This window comes from Phaethon aethereus (assembly GCF_964289735.1).
Source record: "Phaethon aethereus genome assembly, chromosome: 13".
Classification (NCBI taxonomy): domain Eukaryota; kingdom Metazoa; phylum Chordata; class Aves; order Phaethontiformes; family Phaethontidae; genus Phaethon; species Phaethon aethereus.
The window spans coordinates 811,558-831,937 of NC_138589.1; the positions used below are offsets into that span (position 1 = coordinate 811,558).

At 52.7% G+C, this 20,380-nt stretch overlaps 2 protein-coding genes across 2 annotated transcripts in view; both read left to right on the forward strand.

Moving 5' to 3' along the window:
* Positions 1 to 3,494: 3,494 nt before the first annotated feature.
* On the forward strand, positions 3,495 to 4,826 carry AGRP (agouti related neuropeptide; the record flags this gene model as incomplete). Its single annotated transcript, XM_082005571.1, has 3 exons — positions 3,495 to 3,663; positions 3,935 to 4,029; positions 4,635 to 4,826. 3 exons carry the CDS (start codon positions 3,495 to 3,497, stop codon positions 4,824 to 4,826), a joined length of 456 nt encoding a protein of 151 aa, XP_081861697.1.
* A 935-nt stretch (positions 4,827 to 5,761) lies between these two features.
* ATP6V0D1 (ATPase H+ transporting V0 subunit d1) overlaps positions 5,762 to 20,380 on the forward strand; it is a gene marked incomplete at both ends in the record, with an annotated part of 34,750 nt that continues 20,131 nt past the window's right edge. The window contains 2 exons of the mRNA XM_082005904.1: positions 5,762 to 5,891; positions 16,057 to 16,228. Of these exons, the coding sequence (XP_081862030.1) occupies positions 5,762 to 5,891; positions 16,057 to 16,228 (302 nt within the window). The remainder of the gene's footprint in view (positions 5,892 to 16,056; positions 16,229 to 20,380) is intronic.

The following is a 20,380-nucleotide window of genomic DNA, read 5'->3' on the forward strand; positions in this document are numbered from 1 at the left end:
CATCCCAATACCCCCACCTTCAGCCCCCAGCACCCTGAGCACCCCCATACCCCCACTCCCAACCCCCAGCACCCTGAGCACCCCAATACCCTCACCTTCACTCCCCAGCACCCTGAGCACCCCAATACCCTCACCTTCACTCCCCAGCACCCCGGGTACCCCCATACCCCCACCTCCACTCCCCAGCCCCCCGGGCAGCCCCCGGATACCCCCGGCCCCCCGCAGCCGCACTCACTCCGAGCTGGGGCCGCCGGGGCTGCGGCTGCCTGGACGCACCCGCCCCGCTGACGTCAGGGCAGCGCCGGGCTCGCGCCTTAAAGGGCCCCGTCCGCCCGAGGCTGAGACCGGGGCGATGCTCATCGCACCTCCCGGGCAGCGCTGCCCGCCCCCCGCCCCCGGCTGACGGCAGCCCCCGAGCGGGACCCTCAGCCCGGCTCATTAGAGCCCGTTCGGGGCGGCGAGGACTGGGTTGGCATTAGCAGTAACGAAGGCAGCTGCGTCACAGGCCGGTAATGAGCTAAATGAGCCGCCCGCCCACCCACTGGGCTGTTTCCAGGAAAGAGCCCCGCGCTCAGCATCCCCCTTGTCTCCCGAGGGTCCTGCCGTGGGGCAGGCTCCCACCCTCTGCGTCCCCCATGGCCCCAGCAGCTGCAGCTGCTGCCCTCCTGCCCGCTGACAGCCATTTCTGCCGCGCCACCCACCCGCTCCATCGCCCGCTCCCACCCTCGCTCGGGGCCAGGAGCACGGAGCCGGGGCTGGGGGTGCAGCCGTGAGCCCTCTTTTCCTGGAAGCGGCCCGGTCGCCTCATTTAGCTTGTTATTGGCCGCAGGGACGCGCACAAAAGCTGATTAAAAAAAGCTCTCAAGGCCGGCTGCTCTCGTTACCACTAATTTCTTCCCAGAAGTCCTCCACCCGCCGCCCCGCAGCACGCAAAGAGGCCCTAATGAGCCGGGCTGAGGGCCCCACTCAGGGCTGGCATCAGCCAGGGGCTGTGGGGACCCAATCCCCCCGGGGCTGGGGACGGAGGAGCTGGGAGGATCAAGGAGCCCAGTTGCTCCTGCCACAGGAATGGGGCTGGATGGGGGGACTTCTCCCATTTCCTCACAGGGCTGAAGCCACCCAAGGACACACGGGTGCTTCCAAAAGGCGCCCAGCTGAGCCGCTGACCTGGGAGCAGGCAGTCTGCAGGCTGGCAGGGAAGCAGAGGAGTTGGGAGCCCCCGGGACCACCATTAGCCAAGGCCGCTTTGGAGCCCTCAGTTGAAAAAGCAAGAACAAGCACGCAGCGCCTGGGGATGCGGCGCCTGTTACGCCCGTCCCCTGCAGTCCCGGCCACTGAGAGGCTGCGGAGATGCTGCCTTCCTCTGTGCCCGGCCCCGTGACCGAGGCTGCGTCGGGCTGGTGGCAGCTCTTTTTGGGTTTTGGAGCGGCTCTTGAAGGTCTCTGCACCAAGAGGCTCAAGGAGCCGCATATGATGGCTGTGGAAGCCAACGTCAGGGCTGGGGAAGAACCAAGCAGCTGGTTCCTTCCTTCCTTCCCATGGCAGAGTCGAGCCTGGGATGCTCAAGGGAGCTCCTCTGAGAGCGCCGGGCTTTGGGAAGCTGCAGGTTTTCCACAGGATACGTGAATGAGAGATGCAGTTAGCAGAGGTGGGAGCCTGAAGAATCTGCAGAGGGCGAGCGGTCAGGAGCGGAGGACTTCTGGAGGCTCTGGGCCATGGCTGGGTGCCTGCCAGCAGCTATGGGTGGGCAATACTCCCTTTGAAAAGCGGTAGGGAGCTCGGCGTGTCTTTGGCGAGGAGCCTGCAGCCCTGGTATTTCTCTAGCCAGGAACTAGATGTCCTCAGGCTGCAGCCTCGGCGCTGCCCAGGCACGGCTGGAAAGGGAAGTGGCCTGGAAGGGTGGTGGCAATCGCTCCCAAGACACTTGGGAATTTGGGGCCAGTGGGGATCAGTTCCTCGCCGCAGCCGTGTGGGTCCTCCCTCCCACGCATCGCCCCGCTGGCTGCCTCTCCGTCCAGACAAAGCTCCGTTTCCAGAGAAGCCCACCTACCTGGTAGTTAGCAGAGTCATGTGGCTGCAGCACTTAATTAATAAAAAGCCGATATAAATTCCAGTAAGCATGTGGGGAGGAGGACATCGAGGCAGAGAGCGGTAGCAGCGCTCCCAGCGAGCTCAGTGGAGCAGCGAGCGGCAAGCCCCCTCTCCGCTCGGAGAGGTCAGTGCTTACAACGGGTCTGGGGGCGTTTGGGGTGCAATACCCACGGCTGTGGGGTTCCCCACGGTGTGGAGGGGTCTCTCCTGGTAAAGAGCTGGGTGGTTTTGCGGGGATGTGGAGGTGAGGAGGGGCCGGAGACCTAAGGCTGATGAAGCAGCTGGGTTTCATGGGACTCGGCTGCCGGCAGCGACTGGGGGTCCCCTTCCCAGCCCCTTTTCTTTGGCTCCCTGCGAGGCCCCCAAATCCTGCAGCCCGACTCTGCAGCATCTGCTCTCCCCCAGCTCTGTGCATGATGCCTCCAGTCTCCCCAGCTCACCCAGTCCTTCCCGGGTCTGGGGTCTTCCTCTACCCCAGCCTCACCCTCTTCTCAACATTATGGCTTCACCTTCACCTTCCTCCCTTCTGCTGGATCCCTGCACCGGGGGCAGGTGAAAACTCCGGGATGGTCCAACCAGGCGACCATCTGATGACGATGATGATGGTGCCTGTGTCGCAGGCAAGAGGGCGCTTTGAAGCCAAATGCTTCCCGCACGGGAGCCGTGCAGCCAAGTGGCAGCGGGTTTTCAGGTGGCACGGAGGGGGCTGGGGTCCCCCGTGAGGGTCTTGGCTGTGACACCCGGCCCATCGCTGCAGTCCTTAAGCAAAACCGCATCTGTGCCTGCTCCCTCTGCCAGCCTCCGCCATTGCACTTTATATTCTCAACGCCCAACGTTTGTTTAATTTGCCCAAACCCTGTGTTTTGGTTGCAAAAGGAGTCATAGCAAAGCAGTTTGTCATTTCCCAGAGACTTTGGGGGAGATTTCTGGCCCAGATGCAGACCTGGCAGTAAATATTAGCTTCTGATCTTTAAAAGTAGCAGCATTTCCACGCTCCGTGAGTGCGAGTGCCTGGCAAGAGCCGTGTCGGATGTTTCGGCCATAGCCCGTGCACGTGCAGGAGGCGAATGCACGGCACTCCGATGGGCTGGCGGCTGCTGAAGGCTGCACGTGGGGCAGGGAGACCCTGGAAAGGGTCAAGCCTCAGTCCATCCTCTGCTTCTCAGCCCCCTCCGTGGTGAGATCACCCGCATGTGGGGCGCCCCATGGCACGTGCGTTAGCTCTGGAGGGTCTGTGTGAAGCTCCCAGGCACATGGTGGTCCGAGAGAGCAAACCAGCTGTGCTGGCAGAGGCTGTCCCTCACCGCTCCGGCACTGCTGGGGCGGCCGGGGGCCAGCCCAGGCTGCTGGCAGTGGGGCTGATGCTGGCCGGGACCCCTCTGCACAGGTTGTCCCCCAGGACCATGCTGAACGTGCTGCTGCTGTGCTGTGGGCTGCTGCAGGGGATCCAGGCCATCCTCACCGCTGACCTCGGCCACAGCCACCTGCAGAAGGTGGGGCTGGAGGGGGCGGACAGAGCCCGCTACTCCGGCCTGCTACAGAACGTCAAGGAGGCGTCTGCGGAGCCGGCAGGTGAGTCCTGCAGCCTCTCCCTCCCTGCTGCTCTCCCCCACCAGCCGCTCGCTGGCATGCCCGGGGTCCCCAAAATTGAAGTGGGGACCCTATGCCCAGGGTCAGATGCAGGGGATCCCCTTAAAGCAGCACAGCTTCTCCTGTCACTGCGAGAGCAGCCTGCGGGGAGTGGGGGGCTTTTTGGGGGGATATACACACACACGACCATGGGGAGCAGAATCAGAGCAGACCCCCCAGCAGCCTCCTTATCCAGCCTCTCTGTGTCTCACAGGACCTCTCCCCCGGCTGGGGTTTGAGCAGATGGCCCTGGAGGTCCAGGAAGCCAATGGTGACCTCATGCAGAGAGGCGGCGTGCTGGAACCGCAGGTAACGTGCCACAAGCTTTCTTACAGACACCCCAAGGAGCAGCCTCGGGCCACAGGAGCCTTCTCCATGCCCTCGGGGTGGTTTGGAGCCCAACATGGTGCTGCCTAGGCAGGGAGGATCTGTTTGTCGCCTGCTGGGGGGCAGCCAGGGCAAGGACGAGCAGCCCCCCAGAGCTGCGAGGGGCTGCGGCACTCAAAAGAGGGTGGTCCAAGCCCACGCTCCTGCAACTCCTTTAATTAATCTCAAGTGCAGCCCAGGAAGTCTCTGCAAAGCAGGAGCTCACCGGGCAGTGTCGTGTCTTGCCTGGCTCTGCCCCTGGTGCCTCTGTTTGGGCAGAAGGCACAGCGCCCTTCACTAAAGTAGAGGCTGCGCTTCAAAATAAATGCCCTAAATGCCATGAAGGCCTTGAGACATGGTGGATGAGGCAGCAATGCCCGCAGCGAGCCCACGGGGCTCAGCAGCGATTTCCAACAGACCAAGCCCCGAGTTGAGCATGACGGGGCTCTCTGCTGCCACTCTTGGCACTCTCCCACGCAGTGCTTTATTGCTGGCACAGTGGTCCAGTACCAATTCTTTCCCTCCTCTTCCTCCTCTTTTTCTGGTAGGAATCGTCCGCAGAACTACAAGCTGCGGGCCGCGAAGAGCGCTCCCCCCGCCGCTGCGTCCGTCTCCTGGAGTCCTGCCTTGGGCATCAGGTCCCCTGCTGTGACCCCTGTGCCACCTGCTACTGCCGCTTCTTCAACGCTTTTTGCTACTGCAGGAAAATCAGCACCAGTCTCCCCTGCGGCAAGAACTAGCACCCGTGTTGCTGGGCTGCCTGCTCCTTGCCCACGCGTGCCACCTCCTCCTCTGCAGCTCTAATAAACCAGCCGTTAGCAAAAGCCATTGCCGAGTGGGAATCGTTCAATGCGGCCGCTTGGGATCTCAGGGGAGAGGAGTAGCAGCAAAGCGAGGGTACCCGCACCCAGGTGGGCACCATGTCCACACAGCCAAGAGTCCAGGGCACTTCCACGTCCAACAAAATTAGATTTTTTATTTCCAGGGCAGCTCCTGCAGGGCCCTTCCTGAGTGACGAGTAGTCTCTCAGCAGGAGGGACGCCCCAGGAAGGTGACATTTTGGCTGCGCTGGGAGCTTTACTTGTGCTCTTCTCCTGCCAGTATCGCCGATGGCGGCCCAGGGTGCTTTACACCCAGGGACCCTGCCAGCCATCAACCCCAAGGAACTGGTGACCAAGGGGGTACCTGCAGTACGGAGGCATCCAACGCAGACCATCACCTCCTCCACCACTAACCCCTATGCCACCAGGCGCGCTCGGGGGTAAAAAACCGTGTCGGTGGAAGCTGTGAAAAGGCTTTAAAAACCTATAGAGGGGCTTTCAGGCGTGCTGGAGGCGAACCTCAAGCCTAGCGCTGGGTGAGGACACGGTTGGGGCGGAGGGGAGTGTTCAACTGGGGCTGAAGGAGGCCTCCGAGGGGAGTGTGGCGGCCGGGACCGCCGTCCCCGCGACTGCCGGCCGCCGCCATCCCGGCTCCCAACCGCCATGGCCTCAGCTTCTCCCCGCCTTCGCACTGCCTGCCGGGAAGGTGGGCGGGGCCCAGGCGCGCGCGCGCCGCGTCACGTGAGCGCGGGGCGGGTCACGTGAGGCGCCGCGGCGGGGCGGGGAAAGGGGAGGAGGAGAAGGAGGGGGGCGGGGGAGAGAGTGCCTTCGCCCGTCTCGTCCCGCCGGCCGCCATGTCGTCTTTCCCTGAGCTGTATTTTAACGTGGATAACGGCTACCTGGAAGGGCTGGTGCGCGGTTTTAAGGCGGGGGTGTTGCGGCAAGGTGACTACGTGAACCTGGTGCAGTGTGAGAGCCTGGAAGGTGAGTTGGCGGCGGGGCTCTGAGACGGGCGGGGACCCCCCCCGCCATCCCAGTCCCATACTGAGGGGAAGGCCCGGCCGTTGGGCTGAGAGGAAAACTCGGCTGGTGTGGGGTCGGAGGGCCGGTGGGGAGGTGAGGGGCTGCGTGGCTGTAGGGAAAAGAGCTGACAGCGGCGTTTTTGAGGCGCTCTCCCCTCATCACCCCATGGCTGAGCAGGCGCTTGGTCCTCCCGCCCCGGCTGCTCGCTCTGAACTCAGCTGACTCAGTGGTTGCAGCAGCTGATACGGCGGTTTAAGGAAGCCTGAGCTCCTCTTGCTTTCTTGAGGTGGCTGTGTAGCTGTGGTGCGTGTCCTGCGGGTTTGGCAGGCTTTGCTGGCGAGTCTTGCCTTGTGCTTTCGCTTCCTAAACGGCAGGCAGCGCAGGAAACCTTTTTAAGGCCAGAGGATTACTGGGGTGCCCTAACCTAATCCCTGATACCCACTATCAGTTTTTGAGGAGATCGGGTCATCTAGGACCTGCTGCTATTGCAGGATTGCTAGTGGAAAAATTCCAGTGAAGATCTAAATAAATTCACTGGTGAATTCCCCTTCGCCTGTAATCTTGAGTTCTCCTTCAAAGCTAATTCCAACTTCCAGCTGTTGTCTCTTTTCTAGATCAGTGTGTACAAACCTGGAGAGCTGTGAAGGTTTTACTGTGCGATACTCGTTACCTGTGGTCAGCTCATCATTTTAATTAGTTGATGCTAAACTGGTCCTGAGTATCAGTGACCTGCTTAACATTTTTCATTCATTGGTGTCCAGGGCCTGGATCACAAATCACAAAGCTCAAAACCATGTCTGTATTGAAATAGGCTAGAAACACATGTATCCAGAGATGTTGGTTGTTTTGGTCAATGGGACTATAATTATTGAATTGTTCTTTCTTCTAAAAATACTAGTTAAGCATCAGCGTTATCTTGATGATCATTGCTGAGCCATTGAAGTTAATATTGACTATCTAGAGGGATCCTTGGCCAGCTGAACCTTAGATGCCAGTTACCTGGGGCTGCTGATGCAAATATTAAGCAACAGGATGGGAACAGCATGCCACGATGTGCCTCAGTCTCTACCTTAAAAATACCCGGGATGTTTTTACTTAGGACAGAAGCCTCTTTTCAGCTGGACTTTTTTGCAGCTCGTTACTTGCAGCAGTCTCTGTCATTTTTGCTATGGAGCCGAGGGCCTGAAAGAGGTGGGAGGTATTCCAGCGCTCTTGCTTGTCAGAAGTCTCAGCATGCCCTAAACTATCATTTTATCACCTTTCTTGCAGATAACTTCCTCTTTGGAGTCTTTCTGTATTTATAGCTTCTCTTTTTTCCTCCCCTCCTTGCCTTCTGAGCCCAGTTGCGTAAACCTAGCTCTCCCTCAGAGCGGTCTTTTCTGCATTTGGAATGAGTCAGTGTGGAGTTGCCATATGTTTGTCTTGGTATCATTACTGTCCCATCCCTGACAGCTCTTGGGTGGCAGCGGCTGCTGCTGTGCTCCTTGTCAAGCTTCATTCAGAGCTTGAAGGCTGTTCAGTGTTCACTGCCAAGCTCATTCCTCCTCCGCTTGGCTTTCTGTGTCTCTGTCTAGTGTGCTCTTGTAGAAAGACTTTCCTTCAAAGGAATGTTGCTCTTGATCACTAGGTCTGTGGTCAGACCACTTCTTTCCTCTCTCCCTTTGGTTCTGATTTTCCCATTTCAGTACCTGTTTTCTGTGCTTCCAGATCTGAAACTCTGCTTCCTCTTGCATGCTTGGATCGGTCTGGAGGCACAAAGGAATCAAATTCTCTGCGTTGGGACTTGGGCTGACAGCTTAGTGCTGCGGGAAGGAGGAGATCACGCTTTTGTGTGTGATGCTCTGTCACCTCTGCTTGTCTGATCACAAAGTAAGCGACTCGAGCTCTTGCTTCCTGATGAGTCGGAAATAGAGAGCCAAATAGGCTCTGTGTGATCAAGAAGGTTCCTGAGCTGGCTTTAAGAAGGGGCAGGAAAACATGACCAGGATTGAGGCGGGAGGGCGTGAGAGCTGTTTTGACTTAAGCTTTCTCTTGAAACCCTCGGCAATAATGTTTAATCCCTTCTTTCAGCTCCAAAAGTCCTGGTGCTTTGGTTGTTTCTCAGCCAGAGGTCTTGGGGTGCTGTACACCTGCGCCTGGGTATCGCTTGGCACCTGCTTGGCCCTCTCTTGTAGCCAATTCCTGCTTCTGACACAAGGTGTCAGTGAAGGACTTGGAGCTGCTTTCCTCCGCTTCAGCGGTGTGAGCATGGCTATGTTCTTGAGTGGAACCCGTCGTGGATAACCAAACTTAGGAGTCACCCAGATTTCTGCCGTCAAAAGGGTGGTGAGCTGTCTCCAGCTCCTAAAAGCCACGGTAGCCTGTTAGGGGTTTGGTATCATCTCTGGAGAGTAAAAAGCTGTTGATGCAGTTGGACAGTGGTGCTGCTTTGAAGAAGCAGAATTCAGTCTGGGACTGGAAATGTAGGTTATCGGCTTTACTGTTGGTTTGCAATGCTCCGAACTGCAAAAAGTATATGGAGCTTGGGAAGCCTACAAAAGCTGCTTCTTTAGAAACAGGAATTTCTTTACTTTCAAGTCTGTGTTCACGAGCCTCCTATTGCTAATGTTCCTCGTGCTCCCACACGAGCGGTGTAGGAAACAGATTTCTTTCTGACCTGCCAGTGTGATAAAGGCGATTGGTATGGTGAAATCCAGCAGCAGGACATGTCACGTTCTAGCTGGGTAACGAGGCTGAGTTGTCTCTAGCTTGTTAGCATGGGCCTCTGTTGGGAGAGGCTTTCCAGAGGCTGCGTGTTTCTACCACCACCACATCTCTTGTGGGTGCTAGGTGCTTCTAGGTGCTTCTGTCCATGCAATCGGCTCGGCTGGGGACTTGCATGCCTTATGGACACAGTGGTGAGCACGTGGAGGGATGGGATATGTCCTGTCTTTGGCTTAAGCTGTGTGTGGAACAAGTCTCATGCCCCCGCAGGGGTCTGTTGTGTTTTATTTGTGCAGCTCAGCCTGCAGTTCATCAGTCTGCTGTGGACTTGTCCCATGAAAACTCTTGGTTTTTCAGTCCTCATAACACCAAGGATTGGTGTTGTGTCACATCAGCTCGGGGAAGAGCAGCATAACCATCTGAGCCCCAAAGATGTATTTGAGAGGTAAAGAGTGGCTAGGAGAAACAAATACTGTGTGATTCTTTTAGAAAGAAAGGATTTCCAAGGCTGTGGTTCTCTCTCATCTCCTCAGTTTGGTCCACAGGCCTCCATTTCTAGGACGCGTGCACATCAACAGTGAAATCGGAGAGCTTAAAGCAAGTAGGTCACACTTGTCCTAGACTCTCTGGCTCCACGCCAGCTGGAGGGCACGCTCTTCTGCCTGAATGGTACCCTCGCACATGCCAGAGCCGTGTTTTCTGTCACGTTAATCTGTAGCAGTACGTAGTGACCACCAAACTCTTGATAACCAGGCTGGATGGTGTGGAATAAACCACGACTGGACAGGTTGGTTGGTTGTTTTTGAGTCTTGAAGAGTGTTTCCAGGGTTACTCTGGGTAGCTCTTGTTGCCCAGAAGGGGAGTGCTGCTTTTGGTCAACTTTGGGAGCGGATTGCTAACAGCTTGTTGTCCTGAATGCCTCTTCAGCATAGAGACATCAGCTTCTCCCCCACCTTCTCCTCCTCCCTCTCTCTCCATGCACAGGAGAAGTGATGAAATATATTGAAGTGCACTGAGTATGGGGTTGAGCTGCTGTGGGCTGAAGTGTGTCTGTCTTCCCGTGGTCTGGCCACAGGATGGCTGGATGCACTGAAGCAAGGGCCTGCCTGAGCAGAGCTGTGGGCTCTTGCCCGCACAAATATTGGGGAGCATGTCCTCTGTGTACCAGGTGTCTGCTGAGTGCAGTGGGTGCTTTTGTTTTCGTAGTCCCAAGGATCTTTTTTCTCCCCTGGAGGTTGCCTTTGTTTTATGGTGTTACGTACTGAGTGTTTGCTGTACCTCCTTTCGCTGAGAGAAGAGCGGAAGAGGCTGTGCTACCCTTCTCTCTTCCATTTTATCACTGTGGTCCTGGAATTTGAGCCCCAAAAGGCTGGAGCTGAGCTTCTCTTTCAGCTTAACTGCATGGGCAGTGTGTCCTCTCTTGTGTAGAGAAATTGCATTGCTACTAGAGCTACAGACTAACTCCAGGCGTGCTTTTGGCATCTCGGTCCACGGTGGAGCTCATGGTGTTCTCCTGGGTGTGTGGGGAATGGGATAGATCTTTTCCTATGCAGCTCCTTTCCTCTACTACTGAGCAAGGAGAGGCCATGGTGGTCCTGAAGTCTGGCTGTGCTTAGATCTTGAACTCTGGGAATGATTCAGTCTGAACCCCAAACTCGGTGAGTGTAGAAGCCAAGCTGTAATGTGGTAGGCACCTCTGGAAAGCACAATAATGATGCTCTCTGTCTCCTGACATCTAGGAGCCCTTTGTGAAAAGCTGATCCTTGCTTGCTGGGGCTGTGCAGGAGGACTGGCCCTGTCCCCAGGAGCTTTTATCTGCCAGATGAGGCAGAGCATATGGGAACAGTGAGACCTAAGGAGGATATAGACCATTCCTGTCCTGTGAATGCTGGCTGCTTGTGCAGCACCAGGGCAGGAGCTGAAAGGCTGTCCTGCTAATCTCGGGGTTTTGTCCTGCGTCCTCCAGGGTAACCACTCGCTGTGGCTGGTTAATCAGCTGTCCTGTTAAAACAAGCTCAAGGAAAACATGATTTATTGGAAGAAAGATGGCACTTCCACAGCCCGCTAAATCATGGTGGCAAACAAACACTGTGGTCTCTGGCTTCCTGCAGGGTTCAGCAGAGGCTCTTTGCTGTTTGTTCTGGCCTCCTTTACTGGGCAGAGACCTGCTTCGTAGTTTCTCCTAGCTAAACTTCAAGCAGCAGCTGAGGTCAGCTTCTCAGCGCTGGTACAGCTTCGGCCCTTGTTTGGGTCCTGCCCCTCGTTAGAAGATGATGGTGTCTGGGTTTCCTGGCAAGTATCACCACTCGGCAGCCTGTCGGTGCTTTCGTCTTGTTGTTTTTCCTCTGCTGTCGGCTCCTGCAGCGTGAGACTGCTTTCTGCCCTGTTTCTCTTAGCCTCTGAATGATTTGTTGCCTCTCCCTTAAACCGCTGGACTAGGTGCTGGCCCGATGCCCTGTTACTGTACTGAACCTCTGAGATCACAGAAGCTGTGACTTTGTGCGGTCTACTTTTAGAGAGGAAAAAAGTGTATGTAAGGGTGAAGTTAACTGGAGGTGCAGGCAGGCTAGGAGGGGTTACCTCACCTTTTGGAAGGATCACGAGAGGTCTGCCTGTGGTTGAGGGCTCCAAAGTGAACAAGAACCCTGGCTTTACTGGGTTTGAAGCTCTGAGGAGGGTGAGTTCAACCCCAGGAAGGGCTGAGCTAGAAACACAGGCTGGCATTTGGTGCTGAGGACATCTCAAACACAGAGGTGAAGAGCTAGAGGCGAGACACCTGGTAGAGGGCAAAGGGCCAGAGAAGACATTTCTCTGTAGCTCAGAGGAATTTGCTGCCTGACAGCAGAGGAAAGGTGGCACTTCGCTGCTGGTGGTGTGCGACCCCAGAAAAGGTCTTAAATTCTCCAGGGAATTAAGGGTCTCTGGGTGCTTCTCGGGTGAGATTTCGGAGAATCAGCTTCATGAGTGTCTGAGGTGGCTATAAAGAGACCAAACAGACAGCAGCAAGCCAAATGGTAATGACTGTGGTCTTCTGAAGGGAGACGTGGGCGATGTAGCTGATCTGCAGACTGCTGTGTAATCCCTCAGCTTTACTGCCTCAGGCCTGGGAGATGGCAAACGATATTTTAATTTTTATATATGCCATGATGGCCCCAGGTGCTTTGGAGTGAGATGTTGGGGTTACAGCAGATAATTGTGTGAAAACACCAGTTCAGCTCAGAAGTTACGAAAGCCTGTGTGTGAGAAGATGAATTGGTCCTTTCCTGGAAGTGCTTTGAGCTCTTAAGTTGATTCAGAGCTCTGCAATGCAGTGATGGGAGGACACTGAAGACGGAAGGGCTGGAAGTATGAGCTGGTGGGGCCATGGGTCACTGTCTGAGTAGGGCTTACAGGACAGGCTTTGACTGACAGATGTCTGAAAGACTGAGTAATGACTTGATTCCTCGTTATGGCAAAGCAAACCTGCAGGAGAGGGTCATACTACTACTGTGGATCTGAAATCCCTAAAGAAAAAGTCATCTTGAAATGTCGAGGCGTGGTGTTGGCGGCGGTATGCATACAGCCAACTGCATCCAAACCAGAGGGCCTGATCCGAGAGCTGAAAGGAGGGGGCTGTAAGTACATGTCGTGGTAGTCTCGAGTGCTATCCTGCTTGAATACTCGGCAGAAAAAGGCCGTCATTCTGACAAGCTGTCGTGCTCTTGCACGAGGCAGCTTTCTGGGAACTGTGATCTGGCCATCATTTACTAGCTTTTGCGGGGGAGGAGAGAGAAAGAACAAAAGCATTATGGTAATTCCAGCGCTCCCTTGCCAAATGCTGGCTCAGTCTGTTTCTTAAAGTGTGTGAGCCGCTTGGAAAAACGCCAAAACAGGCAAACGTACCTCTCTCAAAAGCAGTCGGTGGGTTGAGGCTGTGTGCTGCTGTTAGTCAGCATCTGGAGGAGCTTATCGGGAGCGGCTGGGCTCCAGGTGCGGGTCTCTCTCCCCTCCAGCGGGCTGCTGGGGAAGAGGCACGGCAGAAGACTCGCAGCCAGCGTCTCGTCGACAGGCAGCCTGTGGGATCGCTGGCAGCCGCCCCGGCCGAGGTGCTGCTGTTGCTGCCAGAGGCCGAGTCCAGCTCGGTCTGAACTTGCGTTAGGAAAGAGGAACTTGAGCTTTTGGAGAGCTTGGGGCTTGCTCAGCAGTGGGTCCGTTTATTAGTCACAGTGCTACTGGGACAGCTCTCCTGGCTGGGGATTTGTGAAACCACGGGATTAGTCCAGTCTTAAGTGAGAAGCCTGACATGTGAACAGGCCTATTAAAGACTCCTGAACCCCCTTGGCTGAGGCTTGGTGACCGGCCCAGTGGCTAGTGGAGGACAGGCTCATGTAAGGTGCTGGTAGGCCATGGGATGCATTGACTCAGGGTTGATAAATGCAGTCCAATTTTTGGAAAATATGTTCTGCTCTGTCTGCTTGGATGCTTAGAGATTCAGCAGAGTTTAGTTCCTGCAGTTTGTGGCTGGCCTTCCCCCTAAAAATTAATTCCAAGTGTTATATAAACATGGCCCGTATTCCAGTTGCAACATAATGTTGTGCTGGCTCTTGTGCTGTGGAGTTGGGGGGGCAACCCCCTCATCGATCAGGACAAAATGCTCTGGCCAAGCAGCTCATGGGAGCTTGCTCAGAGCTCTTGAGGGAGAGGCTGCAAGGCACGGCGTGCAGCTTGTGTGGCTCCGGTCTGAATGCAATGCAGCTCCCACCTCCTGGAAGTGAATGATACAGCAAAGTCTTTTGTCTCTCTCTCTTTTTTTTTTTTTTTTTTTGTGTCGCTGCGTCTCTAGCATCAAGTGACCCCATAGGAAGGTGACCTCTTGCAGCCTCAAAAGTATGAGCGGAGTTGCAGGTTGTGATGACACCAAAAGGAAGCCGTGGTTTTGGAGTAGCAGAATTGGAGCTGAGGAAACAAGCTGAAAGCTTTGGAAGCTTCCCTACTGAAGTAGGACGGGGTGGGATATGCAATAGCTACTTCCTCTCCAAAGTCCTGTATAGCTGCAAAATAACATCACATGCCTTTTTGGGCAGGCTTAGTTTTCGTTAGAGCTCTGCACAACTACAGAGAACTGAAAGTAGGAGGTACGTGAATGTAGCTACTCCAGTCCCCTGTGCCTTCCCTTGCGGTCTGATTTTATGGGTGCAATACTCTTACCAGGACCCTTTCTCTCATATTCATTGAGCAGCTACTGAATTTTGCTCCATGCTTTCTCCAGCCTCTTGCTAAAAGCAAACTAGTAAAGCCCTGAACTGTATTTACGCTCGGGCTCCAAAACTCATCATCCAAGAGCTTTCAAACGAGGGACTGAAACTCATTAAGACATAATTCCGGTAGATTTTTCCCCTCTGTAACTATGTTGTAGCTTTCAAAAATCAAGCAATTGCAAAACAGATGGGTGAGAACTTGTGTGCAGGGTGCTGCCTGTGAGCGTTTTAGAGGATTTAGGAAGTGATTACTGGCAATAGCAATTCCGTGCAGGCAGCATGGACGTGAGGGGCATTCTGAGTTTTGACATGATCCAGTGTTTGACTTCGACAAGAGTTATGTTGAAAACTTCGCTGCCTTGAGTAATCCAGACAATGTTTTCCCACCTCGAAAGTGTGAGTGTAAGATCATGATGTTTTGGTAGACTAAAACACAGCTGTTGAGCTGCAGCATAGTCTGGGGAGCAGAGGTCTAGCTTAATTTTCTCTTTGCTTCAGCCATGATGCATGGTGTTGGGCAAGTAGCTCTCTTTGCTGCATCCAGGATTCCTTACTAGAAGTAAGAGTAGCACCAAACACGCTTGTAAAGTGCTGAGAAACATGACAGAACCACCTCTATAACCACAATCTGTTTCCTGTGAGACTTAGTGGTGGTAACGTCTTCATAACTAAAAATGTGCTGGGTCAAAAACATCTTTGCTAGACCCCCTTGGAAACACCCAGAAGAGTTAAAGTCAGCTTGAAAGTAGTTTGACCCTTCCACCCCTTGGGCTGAGGACAGTATCGCACTGTACAGTAGAAGGTCAGTTTGGAGCCTGATGCGGACAATGCTCTTCATCTCGTGCCTGTAGCTGGGTGTGACGTCAAAAGATCAAAGTTCTCAGGCTAGGCTGAGTCGTTGCTCTGACCTGGCTGCTGTGGATGCTCAATGCCATGATGCTGAGGACTCGTACGGTTCAGTGGAAGGGAAAGGCAGCGTCAGTGCTCCTGCTTCAGAGAAACCAGGGAGAAATGTCTTTTTGTTTTGTTTTCTCTGGACGGTGTGTTCACATCTGGTTTGACTAAACTCTTCCAGCTACTCTCCTTTCCCCATAAAGGTCTTGAATCCCTAGGAGGGTGCTTGCCTAACTGGCCCTCTGAGGTGAAGCCAAAGGGAGATGAACATTATGTACCAGTGTAACTAGTAGAGCTTTGAGGAGCAGGATTATATGACGTTCCTCAGTTCTGGATTCAGTTTTTCCATAGAGACACTTAAATGCTTTTGGCTCAAACAGGGCTTTTATCTTGACAGAGTTCAGCATGTTGTGGTTGCTTTTTGGCCAGGACTGCAGCTTGGTTGGGCACTTGACCTGCAGCAAGGGTAACAGAGGAAACAAAGGCTTCCTCTACTTGAAACTGGAGGAGGAGAAGGCTTCTGAGCATGTTCCTCCATCCTGGGCAGAGGTGGCATACAATACGAAATGGATTTAAATGGCCTTCCTCTTCACTGGCCCCTCTCTACCCCTTAATGCCTGACATTTCTTTACCAGTACAATGAGTTGGACTGACTTGATGATGTAATACTAACTGCTTTATAACTTCAAGGTTGCTGTTTGTGTCTTTTTGGCTTTGAAAGCTTTTCAGATGCCTTCACATCACTAGTATCTGAGGAAACTTGCTTGTGGGTGTAGATAGGTCCTTGGTTGTGATGGCTTCAGAGAAGCCTGCAACCAGAGCCCTTTTGGCTAGAGGAAGTGCTTAAGTTGTTTCTTTTCTGTTAGATTTCTAGCAAAATCAGTAGCTAGATTGATCCCTAGATTGATTCTTCCACCTTGATCAAGCGCAATGGACAGCTGGCACAGGTGCGTGCTCAGTTACACAGTTTCCTCTTTCACAGAATCACAGAAAAGACCTCTAAGATCATCAAATCCAAACGTTGACCCAACACCACCATGCTGCTATGGTGAAACACTGATCTTTTCCTGCCTTTGGATTGTCCGTGATAAAACTGAGCACAAATAAAAGCGTATGACGTAACACATGGGTTTTGTTGAGGTGATCTTTCAGAGAATAGAATACCTAGAGAAGTGCTGAGCAACTGCTTTCTTGGATATATTGAAAAAAAAGGAAAAAAAAAAAAAAAAACAACCCCAAACTACAAAACAAGCCCAACTTCCTGCAGAGTGGAATTATTCTTTCTTTTTCAGACCTGAAACTGCACCTCCAGAGCACAGACTATGGGAACTTTCTGGCCAATGAAGCCTCCCCGCTCACTGTCTCTGTCATAGACGACAAGCTGAAGGAGAAGATGGTGGTGGAGTTTCGTCACATGAGGAACCATGCCTATGAGCCCCTAGCAAGTTTTCTGGACTTCATCACGTGAGTATCAACTGATCACGAACAGCATTTGAAACGTTGGTGTTCTTCCAGGCTTGAGGGCTCTCAGACCAGCTTTCCACACTCAACCTTGTAGCTGTGATGTTTTCTGCATTGGCACAGCTCCTTAGCCACCTTCCATTGCAGATTTGGTTCAGTCTCTATCAGAGCTATCGTTTACCCTTGTCCCTTGTGTTAAATGTCCCTGGGTTTTTAAAAATGTGATCCTGCTGCAAAACTGCATGTGCGTGATCACAGTTGCCTGCTAGTTGTGACCCACTGAGGCCGACTGGCCTCCGTTGGGGCTGCTGTGATCCTGCCATCCCACCCCAGGGGCTGTAGGCCTTCCTCTGATCGTGTTGCAAACCACTTCAGGGAGTTGAGCAGGCCAAAAATTGAAGAACTTTTCCCTTTTGGGGTTAATCTTTGATTTGTTTTTCTCAGCCAGCTTGGTGGCATCAAACAAATGCCAGGGGAAGGGAGGGCCTCCAGTATCCAGCTGGGAAAGACAGGGCTGCAGCAGCCTTTCAGCATGCCTCTGTCGGTGCGTGAAAAAGCATGGGGCGCGTGCGCTTCCACAGCAGGTTCAGCTGATGTGAAAAGCATGAAATAGCATGGCGTTCTCACAAGTACCATCTTCTAGCGGTTTTGCACAACCCCCTGCTTCCCTGTGTGCTGCTCTTGTTTTAGTCAGTAATAAAATGAAATTGTTGGCCTCGGTGAGGTACCAGTTGTGCTAGTTTGCATCTGAAACGTGGAAGTAAAATTGCCTTTTTTTGCTTTCCTTATCCTATGTTCCTGTAAGCTCTAGTTTGGCTTGAAAACTGCATAGCCAGTGGACTTCTCTAACCAGTAAGGAGCTATGTCATGGACCAAAGTGAATTTCTGGTTCAGTGGAATGTGACTTTAACTTGCATCTCTGAGGAGAAGATTGTACTTTGTTCTTGAGTCAGGTAGCTGAAACATCAGCATTCCTTTGTTTGATAGAGCAAGCTTGTGCTCATCACGGGCACTCTGGCGAGTGGTGCTTAATCTTGCATTTTTGGCAGTGGTGTGTACGTTATCGTGCTTGCCGCCTAGAGATTTTTGAATGGTGCAGGCTGATGTGGAAAGGCCTTTGTGGTTGATTCAAAGATTTTAAATTTTGGCCTATCTGTGGCATCTCCTGCATGTGCAAATATTGATTAAAGACTGTCTCTCTGCTGTATTCTTTCCTATTCTGTCCTTTCTGTGTCTGGACAGTAACACTACCTCATTTTTCCAAGCTACTGGCTTACATCTGTTATTTTCTGGGTCACTGTGCTAAAGCTGCCTGTCTTTTAAGCCTTTCCTATTTTCTAAGAAATAGTTTCACTAAATAGTGTCACTAAAACTCAGAGTTTTTCCTATTTGGAGCAAGACTTGGCCAGTCATCAGCAAGACATGACCAAACCCCTGTTTCGCAGCAGTGTTTGCAATGGATGAAGCAGTTTCTAGCTCATCATCTTAGTTGTATGGCTAATCTCTTCTGTTCTCTCAAACTTAACTTGCAAAACGCCTCTTTGGCAATCTTTAATTTGCTGTAAAGACACCAGTACTGTTTGAGCCTGGCAATATTAGGTAGTTTGTCCTCCACTGATGCTTCTCCTTTGCTGCCCTACAGGTTTATGGAAATGTCTACTCTCTATGGAGGTATCATAGTAATCACTAATGGTCTCTCTTAGTTTGTCATATGTGTTTAAAGGCAATAGGCTGGGCAGGACACATGGGTGTCTTGCAGACTTTAAAACTTTGCTGTTCCCTAATAGTCCCGTTTTGAAAACCAGCGCGTGGATGAGATGAACTTAAAGGTCTCAGACCGCGCCTGCCCTGATTGCGTGCTGTGTGACTTGGTAGGAAGGCTGCGAATAGCTGTGGAAATCCAGTTTCCTGTTACACCAGTCCTATTGACCTTTATCCAGCGTCTACATCCAGCTCAAGTTGTGCAGAAGACCTTAAACATCTCATGTAGTCTGATAGGCTGGTTCTTGCAGCTGCTTGAATGACTTAACTTTAAAACTGGTGTTTTGCCCTCAACTTGATTTAACTTTGATCTCGTTCTGCTTCTGTCTCTCTGATTTTGATGAGTTCTCTGTAGCAAAACACAATTCTGTGCAGATATCTGTATCTCTTGCCTACTGCATAATCTTGTCTTGAATATATTGGTCCCATTCAGCACAGGTTGTTTCTTCCTTGAGTTGTCTTCACTCTCATCTCTTCTTTTCCTTTTTACCCACAAGATTTGTTTTAACGCCACTGTCTGCAGTCCTGCCTGGAGGAAGGCAGATGATGAAGCAAGAGAAAAGCTGTTTTGCTTCATGAAGCGTCTCCACTCTCTTGTGGAGCCTTTTTGTGCAAGCAGTCCAAGAGTTCAGTTGTGTTTTGGTGTGGTTCTGCTGCACCACTGCCGGAGGGGTCTCCTCTGGGTCTGCACTCATCACACCAATGGAGTATTGATGAAAGAGAGAAGGTGTTACCAGCTTTAGCTGCTGCAAGGTGGGTGTCACTATCAGCATATTAAAAGCTCTGATAACTTGTCTGTAGCTTCATTACAAGTTAAAACAGCAGCATGAGGACAGTGAAACACAAGAAGTTTGGAGAGGGTGCTGTTTTTGCCCAGTGGGTCTTAATATCTTCTATTGATAATCCTAATATGTTTAGTGACTGGTCTAGTAGAAAAGAGAGTAGACTAAGTGCGACTTCGTGGGCTGCCTGTGTCATCCTGCCTACCCTGAGTGACACTGGGACAGGCCTGTGCCACTTGATCTTCCACTCTGGCTGGGCACACAGGTAGGTGTGATGGAGTGATTCATCTTTGCCTTTTGAACGTGACTGTTCCCCACTCCTTTCTTTTAGGGTAGTTAATGGAACTTGAGCAGGAAATGGTAAAGACTGCTCCTGGTAGACAGCTCAGGGCAAACAAGGCACCAGGTGGTCAGAGTTGCGCTCCGCTGAATGTGTCCATGTGCTAAACTTCACGGGCTGAATCAAAATAGAAAATGGTAGAAAGATATGGAAAGTTTGGGCAGGGCTGGTTTCTGCCTGAGGAAAGCTGGAATTCCATGTGACTCTCCTGCAAGAGAGGAATTGGGTTGTAAACATAGAGATTTTTAAAATCAAATGGGCTTGTAGGAGGTATGTGTGGCTTAAAGTGGAAGGAAATGTTTTGCAGCGTGTCCATTTTGGCTCTGAAACTCACTGCTGCCAGATGCCTTTGTATGTACTTACATTTTTGGCCTTAGAAATACTGGATAACCTCTCACAAGACGGGTCCATCAAGGTCTGCTAAATGCTTGGGTACCATCTTGCTGAGAGTGGCCAGGATGGAGGTGGCTGGTGCTAGGAGGTGGATCAAGTGTTCAAAAAAAGTCAGGTTTTCTCCTTCATCAATGTCCTGCTGGACCTCTGGGGTGGTTTTGAGTTGATCCACAGGTGACTGTTGCACTCTCCAGAGTTGCTTGGTTTTTGGAGGGTGCTCAGACCTTGACCCATGGCAACTGGCATATTGCTGAGAAGATCATAGGGTCACAGAATGGTTTGGGTAGGAAGGGACCTTTCAAGGCCATCTAGTCTTCATCTTCAGCTAGAGCAGGTTGCTCAGAGCTCCGTTGAACCTGACGTGGGATGTTCGCAGGGATGGGGCATCTAGCACCTCTCTGGGCAACCTGGGCCAGGGTTTCACCACCCTCCTTGGGAAAATTTTTTTCTTTGCGTCTAGTTTAAATCTCCCCTCTTGTTGTTTAAAACCATCACCCCCTGTCCTATCACAACAGGCCCTGCTAAAAAGTCTGTCCCCATCTCTATCAGCCCCCTTTAAGCCCTGGCAGCTGCAATAAGGTCTCCCCGGAGCCTTCTCTGCTCCAGGCTGAACCCCCCGCAGCTCTCCCAGCCTGTCCTCCCAGCAGAGCTTGTTCCAGCCCTCAGAGCGTTGCTGGGGCCTCCTCTGGCCCCGCTCCAGCAGGTCCTTGTCTCTCCTGTGCCGAGGGCTCCAGAGCTGGACGCAGCACTGCAGGGGGGTCTCCCCCGAGCAGAGCAGAGGGGCAGAATCCCCCCCCCCGCCCTGCTGGCCACGCGGCTTTGGGTGCAGCCCAGGACATGGTTGGCTTATGTGCTGTGAGCGCACATTTGCACCAAGAT